The 21144-nt window shown below is 41.9% G+C and overlaps 2 protein-coding genes across 10 annotated transcripts in view; both read right to left on the reverse strand.

The window, feature by feature from the left end:
• Positions 1–5467: 5467 nt before the first annotated feature.
• On the reverse strand, positions 5468–16521 carry si:ch211-156j16.1 (uncharacterized protein LOC564557 homolog). The gene is made up of 4 exons (XM_042407757.1): positions 16023–16521; positions 8798–9205; positions 8386–8494; positions 5468–7124 (listed from the first exon to the last, which is right to left on the reverse strand). The coding sequence occupies exons 1-4, from the start codon at positions 16084–16086 to the stop codon at positions 7118–7120; spliced, it is 588 nt and encodes a 195-aa protein (XP_042263691.1). The 5' UTR covers positions 16087–16521; the 3' UTR covers positions 5468–7117.
• Positions 16522–17671: 1150 nt separating this feature from the next.
• LOC121896429 (forkhead box protein J3-like) overlaps positions 17672–21144 on the reverse strand; it is an 85072-nt gene continuing 81599 nt past the window's right edge. For 7 of the 9 annotated variants that reach the window (XM_042410328.1, XM_042410329.1, XM_042410325.1 and 4 more), the window contains exons 12-13: positions 20600–20728; positions 17672–19622 (exon numbers count right to left, since the gene is read on the reverse strand). In XM_042410328.1, coding sequence (XP_042266262.1) covers positions 19498–19622; positions 20600–20728 — 254 coding nt within the window. In that variant the 3' untranslated portion in view covers positions 17672–19497. The remainder of the gene's footprint in view (positions 19623–20599; positions 20729–21144) is intronic. The other 2 variants (XM_042410330.1, XM_042410334.1) reach the window with 1 other exon arrangement.

A 21144-nucleotide genomic window follows, 5' to 3' on the forward strand; every position in this document is an offset into this window, starting at 1 on the left:
AATTTATGTGCTAGTTACAGCCAGGCCATATTTCACTCTCCAGAGTTCCCCTTGTCACTGATTCTCAGCTGTGGAGAGAAGCCAAACCTAGTTGACAGATTTATTTATGATGTGTGCTGTTATGCATTCTCATCCCCCAACCACTTCTCTGTTTTCCCCAACAATTGTCAATAGGATCACATGGCAATAGCTCATATAAAGCTCACACCTACACTGATAGAAAGCTACCCCCTGGTTTCACATAGCATTATTTCCACCTCCAGAATCATGCCAACATAAAAGACAGTCTTTGAAAGAATCTGTAGGAGTTGACCACACTATACATGTGCATGTGTGACATTGTGCAGCATATGGGTGGTTTTCTAATGGCACATGCATGGAGTTCCTTGTTGTGATGTAAGTGGGCTAATTGGTGTTTTTATGTCAAACTACATGCCAGAATTCTGCGAGCCATACTGAAAGACCATACAAATCTCTATTTGAGATTCAACCTCACAAACGTTTCATTGAAAATGCTGACACAGTGTGGTGTGTAGAACTGATGTAACTCTTGAAGAACAAACTGTATCTGGCAGTATCAGATTCTCATGCAGAGTTAATTTGGTGACAAGTTGACTGTGATCATATATATCTATCATATCATATATATTTATAGCTAGTCACAGTATTACAAACAGTCACTCTGCACATGCCCGAGGCTCCAGCATGTCTTTCACATTGGATGCCACATGCGGTTCACGTTTTGGTCTGCTGGCCAGACACATACGTCAAATCATCGTATAAGCAGGTGCTGACCACCTGGAAGCCATGTCAAACACATGGCTAAGCAGCCAAAGTCGTCGGATGAGCTTTGCTCGTTGAAAGCAATTCAACACATATATAGCCTCATCAGAGAACAAACTGTTCTCTGTTGCACCAGGACTTTGATAACCAGAAATATAAAAGCAGAAAATATTTGCTCTACGGAAAAAGCCATCAACCATTAAATGTCCAAACTCAACATGAGTTGCAGTGATAATATGTGTTTATATCTGCTGCCCTGTAATAAGTACATACTTCGTCTGCTATGTGACGTGTGAGAAGTTCATTAGGAGAGAAACGTCATCTGCCCCATATCAAATTAACAACGTGTCTCACTGTCAACATGCATGCAACTGGATTAGCCGCAAATGACCCCCGTACTGTATGCCACCATGAACATGGAAGCAAAACTCTCAAGCTTTCAGACGACATTCATAAACATATAAATGCTCAATGTGACATTTGAGGATTTAATACCATATATATTATTTTATTTTTTTATTTTATGTACTTTCCCTATTTTTAAATTATTTGATTATTTTCCTTTTTATTTCCAAGTGATCATTGTGTTGCATCACTGTGTACTGTAACATGGATGTTTACCTCTTGTGGTCACTCAGTGTTGTTTTTGTGTTGAAGATAAAAGAACAATAACAAAATTCAAATAAAAGATATATGAGAAAAAAATATTAAATATTAGTTTTAGAGAACAAATGACGTCTTAAAAGTTATGAATATTCTTTGCTGTAAAAGCAAACAGGAAACTGAGTGATTGTGAGAGAGAACTGAAACAAAATGTGCCCCAGATTACAAACATGGTAGCGTATCCTGTGGCAGCGGGCACCGGTTCGTGCCAATGACTCTGTGCACAATGCAACATTCACCAGCCACATGAACATATAGGACAAGAGAGACAAAGATGAGGGAGAGAGGGAGAGGTGGTCCACAACGTGTCTGTGTATCAGGACGATCAGTGAGCAAGACATTGGTGTGAAACAATAAGGGTCTCTTATAGAGGATGTGTGCCACACAGTGCAGACAAAGCCTCGCCTGTGATCAGACAACATGTCATGTCACTGGGACGAAATAAAATTTTACTGCCACATGTGGGACACCAGATGTGCTGGGAAGAACATGTAAATGCGAACACGTCGAAACACAAATACAAACTGTACAGTGGAGAAACACATGATACTGTACAAATGTGCACACAACTGTAGCACAGTGATGTACATGCACACAGACACACATGCCACACCCATGCTAATAATCCCTCAAAGTCCAATAAACACACATGTGCCCTCCAGGATGACTGCACCCTCTGACTTCTGCACACACACACACATTTAGAGATGCACCCTGACACCAATAAAGTAACACGCCATATGCACAGATACTATACACACACTCTTACATACCAATCACACACCATCAATCCTTCTCCTCTTTCACTGTCTCCGCCTCCTTGCTGCCACACACAAGCAAGTTCAGCTATTCCCTGTACCATGCATACTGTCTCTGACCACACACACAAACACACTAAGTGTCTATGCCTGTCACCCAGCGTTGTGCCCCCACCTTTGCCCCACCACCTCCACCCCACTCCTTCCATCCACCCTCTGGCCCAGCTGTCTGAGACACTCAAAGCACACGGGCCTAGTGGCTGACATTTTATTCGTGACATCACAAACGCCTGCACCCTACAGGCCTGACATGTGGCGCTCCTCGCACACACATAAACCTTCATCACTGTAAGATGGCATTCATGCCACCTTCATGAGTTGAAGAACCGCAGACATGTACCAGAGACACTCGTGAAGATAACTGCCATTTGTTTACACAAGTCCCCTGACTGTCATATAGTACTGAAAAGTATACAAATACTTTTGTATCTTAAATCTGTAACAATAATCAAATTATGAGATCACTTCCTGTAGATTTTGATAAAGTGTCAACTAAAAACCACAACGCTTTTGGAACATCTTATCCTAGATAGTGGTTTTATATCAGCTCTGAATTAAGCAAGTTCGATGTTGTGAAACTGGTTGTAATATGGCCGACTGACACGGTAGCTGAGTGTTAACACTGTCCCCTTGCAGCAAGAAGGTCCTGAATTCTGGCCAGCTTGGGCCTTTCTGTGTGGAGGTAGTTAGTTTCCCCTGTGTTTCCTCCACATGCTCTATTTTCTCCAATCAATCCAAAGACATGAATGATGAACTGCTGAAACTATATGACTATAGATGTGACTTTCTTGCCTGTATGAGTGCCTTTCACCCAAGGTTTGATAGCATATGTGCGACCCTGATGGAAATGAGCAATTTAAGGAATGGATGGATGGTTGTTTTTAGAGGAATCTATTTAAACATACAGGGCAGACAAAATTTAACTACTAAAATCTGGTACTTCATTACATCTTTAATGTTTTCATTAAGTAGAAACACTATAAAATAATGCTGGTCAGTGAGTTGTTTTAGTTGCATCCTTTAATTGCTCAATGTGAAGGAAATGTAAAGTTTCTAATAGAAGACTTTTTCTATTACATCTTGAATTATTGCAATTTTTCACACTTGTTTTTTAAGCAAGATTTGCCAATAGGTGGCCCAAAGAATTGCCCTGAATACATATTTCTACAAAGAATAAAAGAACAACCTGCTGTTATGTTTTATCCAGGTTAATAATCTGTGTTGTAAGATTTTAGTAGCAACTGAATATTAAGGAGAACGAAAGTGACCAAAACTATTTTATGGTACAAATAGATATTTGTTGTTGGGCATGACTTGTTTTATATCCTTTGTTTGTTGGATTGCCTTACATAAGAAACTCTCTCTAAGATACTGCAAAAAACAACAACAACAAAAAAACATCCAGTGTTTTTTAATTGAAAATATTGAGCACATGTATGCTACAACCCAAATTGTTCTCTAAGACAGCCTCACCTGCCAAAAGCAAATTTAGGGGAATTACTCTGATGTCTGGTGTTTATTTCAAGTCCTGCATTTAGAAATCCCCGGTCCTCTATTGTTATACAATCTGTGCTCTCCTTACACCGTCACGGGATTATTTTTTGCTGAGTGAGCACCAACAGCTTTCCTACATGTGAAAACGATGACCAGTCCAGATTACACGTCTCTTCTGTGTGGAATATATCACAAACAGACAGTTCACAGTCAGCTATAAGAAACCAAATTTCATTTGCTGCTGTACAGACAAAAATAAACACACATTCTTCTGTTAAATCAAAATACACAGGTGTGGTTTTATTTGGAGGAAAAGATATTGCCTCATCAATCTGTCTGCTAGAGCTGAGCAGTTTCCTCCTTCCTCTGTTTTTCAGTCGCCCTGAGACGAGCTCAGGAAAGGGGAGGGGAGACTTTGTGTAATGTCTAAATACCAAAAAAAAAAAAAAAAGGAATTCTGATGATTTATTCCACATGTACACACACAGACTCATGCATTGTGTCTGTATTTATAGATATATACTGTATATAACATGTACAGACCAGATACACACATGTGGCGGACCACACCAACACATGTGACTATGCAGAGCCTCCAACACACTCAGCTCATATTTATGCCTGCACACCACATAAGCATCCTGTTTTGAGCCTGATAATTAAATATGAGACATAGACCTGTGTTTGCAGTGGCGTAACCATGTGTCATGAATCTGACTCCGTGAATCACTCACTTTTATGGCGTAGCTTAATAGCTTCTTCTGCTGGGACATTTTGCTGGAGCATGACTGTTATGATAGCTTTAACATGTGCTCATCTGCACAGTCGGTACACAGTTAGTGATCTGGGTCTGTGTTTGAGTGTTTCTGTGTATGAGTGCGTGTGTAAATGCACATGATCAATGCTGGGCCCACCCAGGAAGTGACTCCACCCTGTAGCGATGTACAGAATTCCCCCTTTTGCTGAAGGAACGAGAGGGAGCTGCTGGCGAGCAGTTTCACAGCCACGGCCCATAGCTTCTCCATGTGCCCCTCTCAAAAGACTCCATTGTTCCCAGCAGTCTGAAGCGAGAGAGTGAGCTAAAGGGAGTTATGAAGCTCGCCGGTGGGGCAGAGGCTGAGGTGGTGGGCGTTGGGCCGCTGCCTAAAACCACATGGAGGAGAGGGAGCCAGACACAGAGCATCTCTGTGCGACTCGCAGCCTACTGTTGGAGCCTTGCCTCAGCTTAACAGCACCATATGAAAAACTCCACAACATGACATAAAAAACACACCTAACTGTCAGAGGGCTCAACCGACTCAACGGTTCGAGGCCATATGGTCCTCCATATTTGGTGCTGTTTGTTTCCACTCCGAAAAAGGGTTGTTGTTTTTTTTGTTTTTTTTCAAAAATTTGAAGCATTACGTGAACCAATCAGAGCGGGCAGCTGGATGCTGCCCCTGTGGAAGCTGTTAATGATGTGTGTGAGTTGCACTTGGAAATAGAGAAGTGTCAGACGATTTTAACTGTTACAAGTATTTTGGCCTGGCTCAAGATTGAATACAGTGCTACTCAAGAATGTATTGACTTTTTGGCGTTGCCATGGTTACTAATCTAATTGATAGGAAATGGTGAGGACAATAAACAAATATTTGAAAAAGCTATTCATGCACAGAAGACAAAAGAGAGCTTTCAGTGAACAATTGAGTGAACTACTTTGTGGAGTGTTTTCAGTTTTTTATTGAAACAGTATGAACAAAAACACTGCAATTAAATAAAAGGGTTCAAACAAATCAGATGGCACAAATTAAAGACCTAGAACTGATAATATGTGGCAAAGCAGAAGGGAGGAAACAAACAAACGTCGTTGCAAATGTTTGCAGTGTCTAAAGCCTATTCATTAAACATTACATCACTCATTCAGTGCACATATTAAACGAGTTTGTAAAGCAAGCGGAGCTAAGCTGAGACTTAATTATTTGTACACCCATTTATGCACACTTACAATTGCAAAAATAACAAAAAAAGGGCATTACTGCCAACACTGTGCACTAAAACTAAGTGCAACTATAAAATGTCGTCCTGTTTACGCAATCTGGGTTTAGCTCAATTTATAGACTGGATGGCTGTTCTGGTAATCTAACTATTAACAGAAGTACTATGAATACATTGTCAAGACAATGCTATTACTATGTTGAACAACCGCTGGCTGTGTGTAAGCCTTTACAAGGAACACGCTTTGGCAAGGAAGCCAGAAGTCATCAAAGCTGGTCTGTTTTGGAATGGGTGGCAGTTAAAAAGTACAGTCAATTCACATTAATAATGCACTTCAAAAGTTAAAATCCTCCTAACTACCTAGAGAATACCAGAGACAGTGGCACAAACCCTTCTGCTAAATTTCACAGATATGTATTAGGTTTTTATATGTCAGTGTTAAAGTGGGCAGAATGTCACGTTACTCTTGCAAATGAGGGGTGCCTTTTTCTTTTTCTGTTAGCCCCACGGTAGCCCTCAGAGCTCCTGGGTGTGCTACATGTATGTCAGAACAACTTCTGCACACGGTGCTTCATACAGTTGGCCAACATATCAGGGATTCTGGCTATGTGAGAAAATGTTTTAACTGGTGCTCAGGGTATTTTTAAAGGTCTGTTAGCCACAACAATAGCCTAAGGCTGCCTGTATGTACTGTGTATTCCATAATATCAAATGCTAGCCTATGCAACTGCAACATATGAGAAAGTCATTAGCTGTATACTATGTAGTCCCCTTGCATTGTATATACATCCTGTGGAATTTGTAACAGTCTTTCCTGCCTCCTTTCCTGCTCACACCTTCCTTGTCTATTTAATTTCCTTTTGTTTAGTCTGGATTTTCATTTTATGTCTTTTTCTTCAACCTGCATGTAAATCTAAGCCAGTCACTGTAAGAGTATCACTTTATAGGAGAGAGACTTTTTTCCCCCAGATGCCAGATAACTCTCTATTTCTCTCTCTCTCTCTCTCTTTTTTTTTTTAAACAAATGCATTTGAAAAGCCCTGAAATTCTTTGTGACATCTTGCTGTCACCTTGTTTTGTTCTCTCCGAGGGTTTGGAGTAGGGGAAGACAGAGCCTTTTATATCGATGGCTCCAGGGGGTCAGGGAGGTAGCGGGGGGAGGTGATGATGTTTGCTCATGTACCCCTCTTGTCTCACATACAGTACATACATAAACACACACACAAGTCTCCCTCCCCCTCTTTTTGGGCAACAGTCCAGAGTCCTGGTTAGATTCGTTTAGTTCTGGTATCGTGCTTGTTTTAATGATCGGAAATGACATCACAGTTCAGTAGTTCAGAATTTCCAGAACTTCGAGCGCTCCTGCTGCTTGGCCGACTTTTTCCTCAGGGGCTGTGGGATAAAAAGAGAGAGTCAGACTGTCAGTGCTTGAAAAAGGAGGATTACCCGTATCTACAGCTGTATCTGAGGTTGAACTCATTTTGAAGTTAATTCATTGGTGGACTTGTTTTGTTTAGTGTCGTTTCATGGATGTACAGTTAATTTTTTCCATTATGAGGGCACATGGAAACAAAATGGGGGTACATTTAAGTAAAAGATTTAACATGTAGGTACATATACAAAAAAAGAAGCAACATAAGTTTTACATAGGAGGTGTATTTATCAAAAACAAAAAAGAAAGGGACATTTTTTTAAGTGAGAGCTGACAACATTAGTTTGCAGACTACACTTACCCCTTTTAAAGTGTATCTTAAGTCAGGGATGATTTTTAGACGATATTCTGTGAAATAAACCTTTTAAAAATAGACCAACAATCACAGGAAGACTCATAATTAGTTCCTGAGATGAAAACCAAGCTGCAGTTTTGCGTTGCTGCCCCACTTCTGACAAACACAAGCTCCCTGTTCTACGGCTGGTGAGACAGACAAGGGGACAAATCAAGCTGTTCATATAGAGCCAGTCTTCTTGATGACACTTGGCCACATAGACAGACGCTTGAGTAAATAAACAGGCTCATTATAAGGCCAAATAGAGCCACTTGTCACCATCAATGCCTAATTTTACCCATTGGGCCACAGGACTGTGTGTCAGCAAAAGGAGCAGCAACTGTCAAACTTTGTCAGTAGTTTTTGGGTAAAAGACGTCTTACACGTCTGTGAAATAAAGGGGGAGGAGGCGTTAAAGTGGTTAGATGAAAGATTCAAATAGGGAAAATTTACAGAAACCATAGCGCTGTCTTTTTTCGCAGGTTTTTTGTTCTTGGCAGACCTGTGACAAAAAAAGACATTCATCATTAGCGTGACATGCAGCACATGACAGTATCCTCGGAGGGGAGGGTGTGGTTTGTGGGAATACTGTCATCAAGATGGGACCTCTATTGCTCTCTCGAGGGAAGGTCGGCGTTTAAATATTTTCAGCACCAGTTATGGTCTAAATGCTATGCAGTTTGGGCATGCGAGGTCATCTTATCACACAGAACTCTCTCACCAAGATCCATGACATCACTGGCTGTGTTATTTCATCACAGGATGTGTCCGCTGTGACTAAAAGCTCATGCATTTTCACTCCATATTTAGAGGAAACCAGTAGTGATGACTCACTGCACAACATTATTTTAACTGTCTGCATTCACCGGGAGAGGGGAAGTACTCACGAGTATTTGCCCATCCTCCTCACAACAGCAATCACCACGGCAATGACGATGACTACTGCCAACAGAGCGCCAATCACAATGCCGACTACCTGGCCAGAGCTCAGGCCATCTGAGGGACAGAAAGACAAGAGATATTTTAATATGTAGACCAGTGAAGGCGTCATGAGTCATTTTTACCCTTAGAATTAATCAAATGCCATCCACTTATCTACAGTATCTATCTAGAAAAAGATTAATAACCTGTAGGAAAGTGAGAAAGAGTCATGTTTTTGGGGAGATTAAGCCTGTGTGTGACTTTTAAAACCCTTCGCAGAGTTTGAGCTTGTCTATCACATCACATCAGTCAATAGGAACACCTGAATTCAAACTGACCACCATCACTACCCAAACCCCCACCCCACACATTCCTCACCCTCTGTGCCTTCTTCCATGACCACCTCGTCACCCGTGCCTCCCGCGGCGGCTGTCGTCGCCTCAGTTTGGTCCTCAACCGTTGCTGGATCAGAGGGGGCTTCGGTTTCCACAACAGGAGGACGAGTGATAAGGGGTTGTGATGCTGCAGTAGAAGCAGGAACGGGGGTATCTGTCTCACTGACGTGGTCCTCGGTAACAGAGGGAGTGTCCGCCACAGTGACGGCAACTGTTGCAGCCTCAGGGGCCGCTGCTGGAGCTGTTGTAGGAGGATTAGTGACGAAAGTAAGATCCTTTTTTGTAGGATCTGTAGCCTCATCTGCTATGGTGTGAATGGTCATGGGAAGATCAGTTGCTGAAGCTTGTATTGTGGTAATGACCGGAGCATCTGTAGGGGTTCCTGTAGGGCCTGGAGAGAGTCAGGGAGCAATTAGTAGAGAGATCACAGATGGGTTCAAATGCAGGTGTTGTTGTAATAATAATACTTATTTATATATTATTTTTGTCATTTGTTTCATGTTACATGGTGCTGCTGGGAAACCATTTTAAATTGGTTTGGCAAAATGCACTCTTTGTCTCTGAAGTCTGAAATATTCCTGCCAGTATTTTTCTAAATGTTGAACCCTTTAATGGTTGTAATAAACCTAAAACACGTAATGTATGTCATTTTCCAGTGATGAAAACAAATCAAATTAAAGCCTCTTTGTGTCTGTATGGATGAAATAATATTGCAGTTAGTAGCACAGAATTATCTTGATATAGATGTAAAAATCTCTACTGAAGTATTCAAAATCACATTTGAATTAAATATTTTTCAGTGGTTTTCTTTAAAATGTATTCATTTTACACTTCATATTTCACACTGTGATAGATTTTGGTAAAAATTTTTTGGTAAACTTTCATCATTCATTTAGACAAGACAACTGTGAAACATGATATCTAGATATGTGAACGAAGTAACAACACTGTTATATAAAGGTACAATAAATTAGAATATTGAACATCGCCAAGCTCCACTATACTCCGTCATATTGACCCAGATCCAGATCAGTGCCAAAAAAGGTAAAAATGAACAAGGTAAATGTTCACATTCCTCCCTGACATATCATGACATGACCTTTCCTCCTTCTCACACTACCTCGTGACACTTTTCCTGTCACCAGCACACGGCAACCGTGACAGCATGACCACCACACCCCATGACGTCATAAAACATACATCTTCCCTCCATTCCCCCACCCCTCCATCCTGTCTTTAGGGCTGGTATTCTGTGCGTACTGGCATGCCACATCCTCTGCCTCATTTCCTGTGCAGAGAGCCACCGCTGCAGCAGTTGATGTGTGAGGAGAGCACAGGATGTTTTATTAGCTCTCAGTCATTTTACATGTGCAGTTATTTAAGGGTGGGGTATCAGGGACAACTGATTGTGAGAGGACCATCAAAAAGACAATCTCAGGAAGATGTCCTAATTCTGAAGTTGTTGTTCTGTCTTTGTTTTTTTTGTATAATTACTATCCAATATCAATCTTAAAGATCCCATGCAGACTTGTTTTAAGATGTATGTATACTCTACTTTGAATAATAATTGGCGTCTGATATAATATTTCCACACAAAAAAAGTTCAATTATGTTGTTAAAATCCTTAAAATGACACCTACTCCTTCTCCCTCATTAAAAATTCTGAATCTAGAAATATGCAAATATATTTAATCTCAAAAGTTTAACTACTGGACATAAGATGTCTCCTTTTTCACTGTAAAGTCTATTCTCAGTGTATGTGCACTGGAAGTTTCAAGTTTCCACATCACACTTGTGTAAGCTGAATATTGCACCAGGATTGGCTCCAAAAACTATTTGTGATGTCACAAATCATGCTCGTAAAACTGTATTGTCAATGAGCACAGAGAAACTTTCCACTTTCAGCCGATGAATGTGAAAAAAAGCCTTCTAGTGCACATAAAATCATCCTGCACAGTGAAGCTCAAACATTCGAGAAGCAAAACATTTTTGAGTGGAGGGTGACTTCAAGAAAATTAGAACTTTTTTTTTTTTAAATTGCCATCTAACATCTAAAAGACAGGCTTTGTCAGAGTTTAGAAGATGTCTGTGCTTGCAGTTAAATGGAAGCTCCCATTTTGCATTCAGCGACTGTATGAAGACATGTATTTATCCTCCTGTCTTTCATCAAGGCCTGGACTATGAAGGGGCCTGGGTTCAACCTAATCATTTCCCTCCAATAACCCTAGTTCCATCTCCCCACGTTCAACATCCTCCCAGCCACAACTGAAAGCTCAGCCTGGACAGCGCTACTTCAAAATTAAGGAGGTAGTTTTCAGTGTGGCACCAAAATTACGGTCTACAGTTAACTTTCCACTGACAAGATGTTGGCCTGAAATTGCTTCTTCTCCTTGGAAAAGAAAAAAAAAAAAACTCTGCTTCTCCTTTAAAAACTTTCTTACTGTAGAGACCAGGGGACAAGCATCTATGCAAGTCTTCTAAACTTAGCGTCTGACATCATGTTCTCTCCATCTCCGGTTTTCACCAATTGTTCTAAATACTTGAAATAATAGAAAATACTTTACAAGGGTAAAAATAACTCTGAATGGCTGGACTTGTCTAACAACTGGTGCAGTTATTCCTAGTCCTGTGCTGGCTAGCGTGTTCATTAGCAACAGGCGGGGTAAATATAACAAAACATTTGTTCCCACCGCGGTCGAGTATTGAAGGGGGTTTTCAAATGGAGACTGTTTGTTTGGAACGTCTGTAAGTGATGATAAAATGGTCTGCGCTTCACAGAGTATGGCCTTGCGCTATGTGTAATCACCCCTTCAACCTCCACCAACAATTGTTTCATTATGTGCACAGTTCCCACAATTAGCTCTGAGTAGTATTTCCTCCCCACTGTGCTGACTATCGTGGGTTAATACAGCTGCATTAGTGAGTAAGAGAGGGTGAGACTGTTGCGGTTCACATCCCCTCTCTCTTTTCCTTTTAATCTACTACTTTTCGCTCCCATCTTCCTTTCCGTGACCCTGCCACTCCCTAAGGATAGGTTTGTTGCTGCTGCAAACCTTTGAGAAGGCTGAATCCCCAGAGAGAGAGAGAGAGAGAGAGAAAGAGAGAGAGAGAGAGAGAGAGAAAGGGAAGCAGGAGGGAAAGTAAAAAAGGGTGGAGGGGAGTTGCGAGGGAACGGTATGTTAAATGAGAAGCCAGGGAGCAGCCCAGTGTCCCTTCTGCTGCTTGAATTCATTGTGAACATGGTCTGTCTTTGATTTGCTGTCTTTGCTCACAGCAATATGTGAGCCTGTGTGTAGTGGTTAGTATGTACGCAAGTGACCCTCTGTTAATCCTCGGGGGGGACGGAGCACAGGGTCACATGCAAGAAGAGTACCGCTCGAGCTCCATGTAGATGCAGATATGATTTTCGTACCACAGAGTCACGCTTCTCGTGCGTCTAATGATGACCAGACACCTCGAAACCGCCAAAGTTTAGTGGCGTTATGTGAAATCTCAACACACACACACACAAAAAAACTGCAACACCGCAAAGTTGGAAGTGATTCCAGTTTCCTTTTGACTCTCTCAATCCTAGACTGAGAAAGGTTTACGTAACTGTGGCGTTGTTCTTATTATTCCAAATTTTCAGCGGTGCACGCAGGTCATTTTACCCACCATGACATCATTTTGACCACACGTACTCCTTGGCATCCATTTCCATGTGAAACAGCCTGAAATCATCCTGCCACTCAGCAAGAGTTAGCAAGCACCACAGCATGTGTTTATGGGCGTGTGTGTGTGTGTGTGTGTATATGTAAAACTATGGCTGTCTCAGCCTTTGACAGGGCTTTAAAGTGTCTGTTCACCCAAATTATAAATATATTTTCTCAATCATTAAGTTATTAAGAGAAAAGAACAAAGCAGGTAAATACAAGTAGAACAAAAGCGGTGATGATGCTGTCTTCAACATATAATTGGGACTGTGAATCATTCCCTTCAAAAAAAAGCTGGAGTGATGGAGATACTCAGGGAAGGAAGGGTGAGGTGGAGTATAAAAACGCAGGCAGACAAAGAGCTGAGTGAAAAGTGAGCGAAGTGTAAAGGAATAAAGTAAAAAGCTGGGAGAAAGAGGCACCCACATGGGGCTTCACTCCTGCCCAGCAGAAATAAAACCTCCAGAGAGAGTGAAAGAGTGAGGGGGGGGGGGGGGGGACAACGATATACAGTGTGAGACCGAAAAGGAGGGAGTAGCAGCTTCCATCCATTACGATCACAATCAGCTGTCACTGAGGCCCCCTATTTGTGTGAATGTGTGTGTGTGTGTGTGAGATAGCTACTAATTCACAGTCCTGTGTGGGAGGGAAAGCGTCCATACAGACGATGGGAGGGACTGTGTGTGTCCACCTTTGGAGCCCAGGAATGTTTTTGCGGCGCTGGAGGAGGGAAATGTGAGAGATAGGCGCCCTGCCCATCTCGCTGCACTATGACGAGATGCCGTACGGTATAACCTCCCCCGCTAAACCAGTAGGAGTCAGCTGTGGAGATACTGGGGCGTGCCATGCACTGCACACTGGGGATTTTGAAGCAGGAGACAAGCTGTAGTGGAATATTCTCAGCCAGTCTTATCACAGAGGCAACACAATGAGCGTCCACACTCAAACAGGAACAGATTTGTTCCCCTCCTGGGCTAACTTAGATATGAGGACATGCAGCAAGTCCCATCTGGACTCTATCATCCGAGGCACGAACTGGTACCAGACCAAGTGGGCCTTTAATCTCTAAGTTTAACAGGTCTGATTAAATTCCTAAAATGTAATGAATCAGAACAGGGATGACATGGAATGCAAGGGAAGATGTAGAAATGACAAAATAAATAGATCACGCTGTAGCATCACTTTTCCTCTCTCCTTTTCCTTCCTTTTCTGTCAAAACAAAACACCCCAGATAAAAGCAACACTCCTGACCTCTAGAAATTTATCAAGCCAGCCCCTTAATGTATTTCTAATCTTGCTAACCTTCAAATCCAACTCCCACATCATAAAACACCCACCCAGTTGTGTAAGTGTTCCTTAGTCAGCGGCTCTGTTTTTTTTTTTTTCTTACTTTCTCTTGCACCATGTCTCACCCTGCAGCACACGTAGGTGCTAGAGATATGAGACATTTGTGCTGGTACTCATAGAGGAGACACACACACACACACACACAAAAAGTCCCTCTACAGTTGGGTTTGGGCCATGCTCTGCTACTTATTTAGTCATGTTTCTGGAGTCCCACTCTCATGTGATAAAAAGTGCCTGCAGCACACTGTCGGGGATTGGGCTTGGTCTGGGCTGAAATGGCAACCTCTTTTCCATAAACAGATGTTTCTTTCTCCTAGCAGAAATTTTTGGAAGTATGACTGAGCGTTTTTGTTTTCTCAAAACGAGACAGAGTTGACGTGAGAAGCGCCCGTTCCTCATGGTCCCTCTTTACCCAGCATGTGTCTCATATTTGGAGTGTGAGCGCAACATTTGAGTCATTTCTAGACGCAGGCACGGACAAAGGGCATTGACCTCTCCCTTCGACGGCCAGATGTGACGGGGATGTTATTGGACCAGGGAGGCAGACAAAACTCATTAAGAAGGAGACTGGAGGGGTGGGGGGAGGCGAGGGGGGAGCGGGGGTGTAGGGTTTTACAGGATACATGGGGTTTGCTAGTTAAGTTAGCGGGCGCTAGGGAGTTAAAAGACCCTGTTTCTGAAGCATGGATGAGGAATGAGCTATTTTCTTTGTTTCCTCTTTTCTTTGGGAGGTGGCAGAGGAGAATCGCTCTGGAAGTTTTATAAGGACCTTCTTTTTCAGAGTAAACCTCCATGGAAATGGTACAGGCACGTCGCCTCCGACCGGTAAAGGTTGTTGTTTAAAAATAGACCCAGCCTCTCTCAGCTCCCCCTGTCTTTACACCAACCCTGTCCCCCGGGGTCCAGACTCATCAAGCTGGAAAAAGGGAAGGGGGCAAAGAGTTAGGAGAGAGGCGGAGGACTGTTAAGAGACCGAGGGAGAAGTGGGAGGGGTGGGGGGGAGAAGTTTAAGTGGTAATGCTTGATACCCCACCAAAGATGGGTAAGTGCCAAGGGGCGGGGTGCCGTACGGTCTAACAACATGCGGGTAAGAGAGGGTGGGGCGCCTCTTATAGGTCATCACGTACGGGGTGTTCTCCCTTCTTCCTGTCTCTTGCTTCTCTCTCTCATCCATATGACCCTCTTAAATATAGAGCCTCCCTCTATTAATACACGCACGCAAACCAGCCCTGCCCTGCCCTGCAGTTCCCTCAGGCCCTCAGCCACACCCCCTCCCTCCATGCCTGCTGCTTCCCCCCGGGCAAACACTGCTGGTCAAGGCAAAGGAAGGAAGGAAGGAAAGAAAGAAAGAAAGAAAGAAAGAAAGAAAGAAAGAAAGAAAGAAAGAGACAGAGAGAGGAAACATACATATAGGGATTAAGAGAGGCAAGAGAGAGAACAGATGTAAAGCAAAAAAAAAAAACAGAGGAAAAGAGAAAAGAGTGAGTCAGGAGTGAAGTAAGAGGAGGCAGTAGATAAGCTTTCAGATAAATGTGTATGGTGTATGTTACAGTTTACAGCCATCCCTCCCTCTCTGTGTATGAGCCCTGTTTTGGGAGCCTTCCAGAGGATATTCCTTTCTTCTCATTGCCTGTGCCAAGAATTTACAGACACGAGGCAGCAGAGCTCCTGCCATTACATCACTTTTCTCCCTTGTGCCTCCAAATCAAACTTTTTTTTTTTTTTTTTTTCCTTTGCTGCTCAAAGTTCAGAGGTAGTGTGTGAAAATGTGAGAAAGATAGAGGAAGGGCATCTGTTAAAATCAACACAGTCTGTCCACTTGGCTCTGTCTTTGTTAAATTAACACCAGAAAGTTTGGAGAGTGAGTCTCAGCCAAGGTGGAACATATGAGCCAGCGGTTTTCAGTGATGATTTAACAGTATAAACATTAAAAATATCAAAAGTGTAAATGACTTGAATAAGATGAGAAATAATTCATTAGTTAACAGCTACACACATTAAAATTGAACTTATTCCCATTTGAAAACAGCCCCCATTGTGTTATTGTATGAAAATCAACAGGGATTAAAGCAGACAAAGAGTGGTGTGGTGTGGGCACATGGAGGCAGATGGAGAGAGGGGGACACAGTGTGCTAACAGCAGGACGGTGATAGCGGAGAGTTTACTTACTTGCATGTGTGAAGGCACAGAAAGGGCCAGCCAGGGCCAACAGGAGCAGCAGCTGAACATTCATCGTGATGAAAACTTTTCTCCTCCAGTCACTACCTTTAGGGACTCCCTCGGGGCAAAGAGCACGACACCGGAGCCTTCGCGCACGCCAGACACACACACACCAACCGGCCTCTTCGGAGAGGAAGGATGAAGGACCAAAAAAGGTCAAGAATGAAAATGAAGTCTTCTGGGGAAGTTTGGGAAAAATAGCAGTCTGAGATCCTTTTTTCTTTTTTGGACTTGTAGAGGTTGAAGGCAGACGGGGCCAAGCCGGAGCTGATCACTCTCTCAGTTGGAGCGGGAAGAAAGAAGAGTGGTGGAGGGATGTAGACAGGACAAGAGCAAAAAGAGATGAGCTCTGGCCACTTTAAGGAAGTGAAGGGAGAGAGAGGGACTGGCACACACAGCAGGAGAGAGAAAGAAGAGAGTGTGTGTAAGTGACTGTGCTGAGAGTGGAGGAGGGGTGCTGGTACTGGTGGTGGGCTGGGCGGGTTGAGGCGCAAGGGGCAGGTTGGGTTGGGAGGAGGGTGTCTGGATAGGGGCAGTAAGGTGGTTTCAGCCCTCTTGGTGCGCAGCCAGACACCCTGTTTGCAAACCTTGCAATATCAGCAGCACGCACACACGCAAACACACACTTGGAAATAAAGATAAATAGACCGACTTATTTATCAAGACAAGACAGGCGTTTCAAACTACAGGCCAGTTTAAATAATTAGAAAGCTAAAGCAACAGGCTGTTCCAGTGCTCTCTGAATGAATGGAGAGAGATGTAAACAGAGCTTTGAGCTGTCTCAAATAATCCTTAATCACATAGTTAAGAGCCAAGAAAGTGAATGAAATAAAGCTGTTCTGCAGCCTCATATTTTTTTAAACCGATTTTAACCGTAAAAGCAAACAGTGAATGAAACAAGCATCCATAACACATCCGTATTGATCCTTTAAAAACATCAATTTTGTTTGAGTAATGAAAATTGGCAGCTTACATCTGTGGCTGCTGTGTGTTAGCAAGCGGTAGCTGCTTTTTGAACAGGTTTTCCAAATGAAAAGGAGCCATAAATACAGTTAGAACATCGTGTGACTTTCACACAGACAAGCATGGGTGGTCTGTTGAGTTTACATGCGATGGAGTGCAAACAAACTGTTGCTTGGCACTAGACTGACACCTGTTGGACAGCACGCTGCAAAGGTCAAAACAGCACAGAGGAAGGGAGGAAAAAGTTATCTCAATAACAACGACAAAGTAAACATTTACAAATGTGACTCCCACTGAGTTGTAGATTTAGAGTCATGAATAGCACTTAAGCAACTTGTCCAGCATCATTTAAATATTTTTTTTCATTGACTGTTGAAGTGAAACGTGCCAACAGCTGATGAAATAACGACAGCAGATGCATGTTAGCGCAGTAAAAATGATCAATGACATTTTAATAAACACTGAAACAGATTTTAACTGTTGAACCGCCATACACAGATTATCTATGACACACAGAACGCCAATGCCGATTTTTTTTTTTATCACTTATTTACAATATACCGAAGGTATGTACATACGGTGTCTCCTGAATGACAAATAACAAAATACTTTCTCTCCATTTGCTTTTTTTTTTCTTTTTATCAGTCTGTGTTTTTCAAGGGCAAACAGAGGAGTAACATACTGTTATTTACATGGACAACAACACACAAACATACAAGATATATATAATGCTGGTCACTGTAATACAGCATTTAATGGCAATAATAAAGAGTATTCTTTTTTCTACAATGAGACCTTGTTTTGACCATCCTAACAATCACTGAGATCCTCCAAACCAAAGAGCACTTTAAGGTCCCATGTTTCACTGTGTACCCACTTTAATACAAACAAAGTATTTGTTTCTTATGAGTATCTTTTGAGCTACACGGAGCGGTATGCTAAAGAAAATCAGAGAAGACTATACACACTTGTACACACAGACAAAAGTAAACATCACAGTAAAAAAAAAAGTTGAGCATTTTGTTTAATTTTGCTCCCTTGCTGATCATCTTAATAAAGAATTAAAAAGTTCACCGTTATCTTTTATTTCTCTCATTCACTAGATGCTATCAAGCTAGGTGTTGTGCAAAAAAATGCTTGTCTTCTTCTTAATGAGGCATCTCGAAAATCACGGCCGACCTTCCCTGTCTGCTCATAATTGATATGCACTTTCCTCAAATTATAAAAATTGGAAAAAACTAAATTATGTCTCAGAAAACAACGGATTATTGTTCACGATGTCCAAAGTCTAGCCAGCATATTGTTTTAATTTTAATTAGTGGCTGTTGCATGAGCTGCTGAAAAAGCTTATTCCACAGTATTTTATATCAGTTAGCTTATAAGCTGACAAATGAAGACTTTACTTTTGACCACAGTCACCAGGACGCTCGCTGTTCGCCGACAAGAAGTGAACACTGATTGCACCGTACAACACACGGCAACCTCACATACAGACATGTAAATGGCTTTGTGTTGGTTTGACATGGCATGTGAGCGAAACACCCTGAGAACATGGCACCATGGACAGTTACACACACACACACACACACACACACAGACACACACACACACACAACAATGGCATTTGAAATGATAAAGTAAAAACGTTTACAACTGGTGTCCAACGTGAAGTAACAAAGATAAAGACAGAACAGACAGTGGTGCATAGAATTTTTTTTTTTTTTTTTTGGCAGAGGAAGCAATATGGTGCCTGTTTTAACCAGCAGGTGGTGCTCCACTCACCCTTCACTGATTCAAGTTACAGGTACAACATCATTACTTTCTTCTTCAAAAAAAACAACACAGATGCCCGGTATGAAAATAATGAAGAGAAAAGAAGAAAACATCTGAAATATTTGGACCTGCTGAATGCATGTGAATGACAAGCAAAATTCATTTTCTGCAGTTTGGAAAGTTTGGAGATGAACAAACTTTCTATTCGTTACCTCCACTCGATCACATTTGCTGATAATTTGCAGACATGGGACACAAGTTGTAGCTGGAAACACAAAAGATTTAAGAAAACAAAAAGAAAACAATTCACAGATGTTTCGACAACACTTTGGCGACTCGTAACCCTGTTGGCACTGAGGGAGGGGGGCACACAACATGAGACAATTCAGAGAGCTTCAGACGTCCTTTAGTTTTGGATGATGTGTGTTTACATCTTGGCTCGGTCCAATCCTGTGTAAGTCTCATTTTTTAAATGATTGTCTTTAGACTCGTCATCCACTTGTAGCAGAAAAAAAGGCCAGCGAGATCAGACAAATTACTTAACGTTTGTTTTCTCTTGGATTGTCTTCCGTTTTTTCTCACACTGGTGAAAGGAGCAGGTTGGCCAGTCCCATACCTCATATGTCTCTATGTCTCTTTCTCATTTCCAGTCTCTCTCTTCATCCCTCCGTTCGTCTGACGACTCCGTTTAGACGATGGAGTCCCAGTCAAAGTCGTCCTGGATGTCGTCTGCAGCGAGCATGCGTCTCACCTGGAAGTGTCCCGGAGGCAGCGTGTGTTGTTGCTGCTGCTGGCTCAGCTGGCTGTGATGAGCTGGACATGGAGGGAGAAAGATACTGTTACACATACTAGTGCTGTCACAGCGACATATCGATGCTTCTTCTGTATCGTTGCCACAAACTGATTTTTTTTTAACACAGTATTTCTTTTCTTCGATGAAGAATAAGGGAAAAGAAGTTTTGAATAAAACATTCTTCAGCTCTTGATCATGTCAAGACATCAGCACTTAGTGAAAAAATCTGAAAATCCTGCTAACAACATTAAACAATTCACTATGTCTTAAATTCTCACCCACATTCACTGGTTTATACTGGTGACACATAGTATCTTGGTGATTTTAATGACAGACTAGAGTTGTGAATTTTACTTTTAAAATGACATCAGCATCTTTTAAATTAATGCAATCCAATGCAATAAAAGCTTGTGCATCTTTATGAAGCTCATAACATTTTTGAGACTGTCAGATAGGTATTGATTCAACTATATGGTAATATCTTACACTTTAGTTTGTGGTGTTGTTATATTGTTCTGTATCATGTATACTGTAAGTATTTTTTTATCGTTATCTTCAGAAACATATTCTCAGCTGTCTTCACTACAAAAGGACCATTTAACATATTAAGATATGTGGTGAACAGCGTCCTCTTGCAGCAGGAAACAACTACTTCTTGAGGCAGTGGCACATAAAACCATGGCGGTTTATTATCAGGTGAAAATCTTTGAAAAATTGAAACAACAATTTGTCTTAATTGTACCAGTTTCTTCTTTAATTCCCTGAACGTGCCTGTGACACTCTTGTATATAAATATTCATAATTTCTTCTCCTTGAAGAGATTAAAATGTATTACTGAAACTACTTATATTCATGCTGAATTTACAATATCGCATCATGGTGTCATTATATATGCATATTACTATTAAATGCACTGATACTGAGAAACACACACACTTGCATGGATGTACACCTGCATACACATATACACCCTGCATCTCTACCTGCTCCTGCTGACCTGTTAAGAGAGCGATGGAGGAGTCACCTGTCATGGTGGGAGTCGTGTTGCTCATGGGAGGCATGTGGGGGTACCCCGGCGGGCCCATCAGAGAAGAAATGTTCTGTCTCGAGTCCATGTACATGTTCCCTGTGGGAGAACAGACAAAAGGGCAATGACTAACTGTCAAATTAGTATCCCGATTTTCACAGGTGCGCTTGTGTCTTCGCAGAACGCGAATGTGCTATAATGTGCACACACAGTTTTACTGCCGTCTTATGTCAAACTAGAGAAATTTAGCAGAATCTGCAGTCACTCAGTGGATTTCCCACTGGTGAAATATCCCCTTGTCTCCATGTCTTTACTTCGGTTGCCATGAAGATGACAACATCCATAATTCCGTTGTAAATCTATAATGGGCCAACAATGGCAAAGTGAGTAGAGATTTTTAATTCAGCTTCAAGGCCTGAGCTCCAGACTCCGGCACAGCATGTGAGTGCAGAAATGTCCCTGAGACTCTGAATGTCTACTGTCACAGGTGGGAGGACATTTATATACTGTAAATC

The sequence above is a fragment of the Thunnus maccoyii genome, chromosome 4, assembly GCF_910596095.1.
Source record: "Thunnus maccoyii chromosome 4, fThuMac1.1, whole genome shotgun sequence".
NCBI classification, from domain to species: Eukaryota; Metazoa; Chordata; class Actinopteri; order Scombriformes; family Scombridae; genus Thunnus; species Thunnus maccoyii.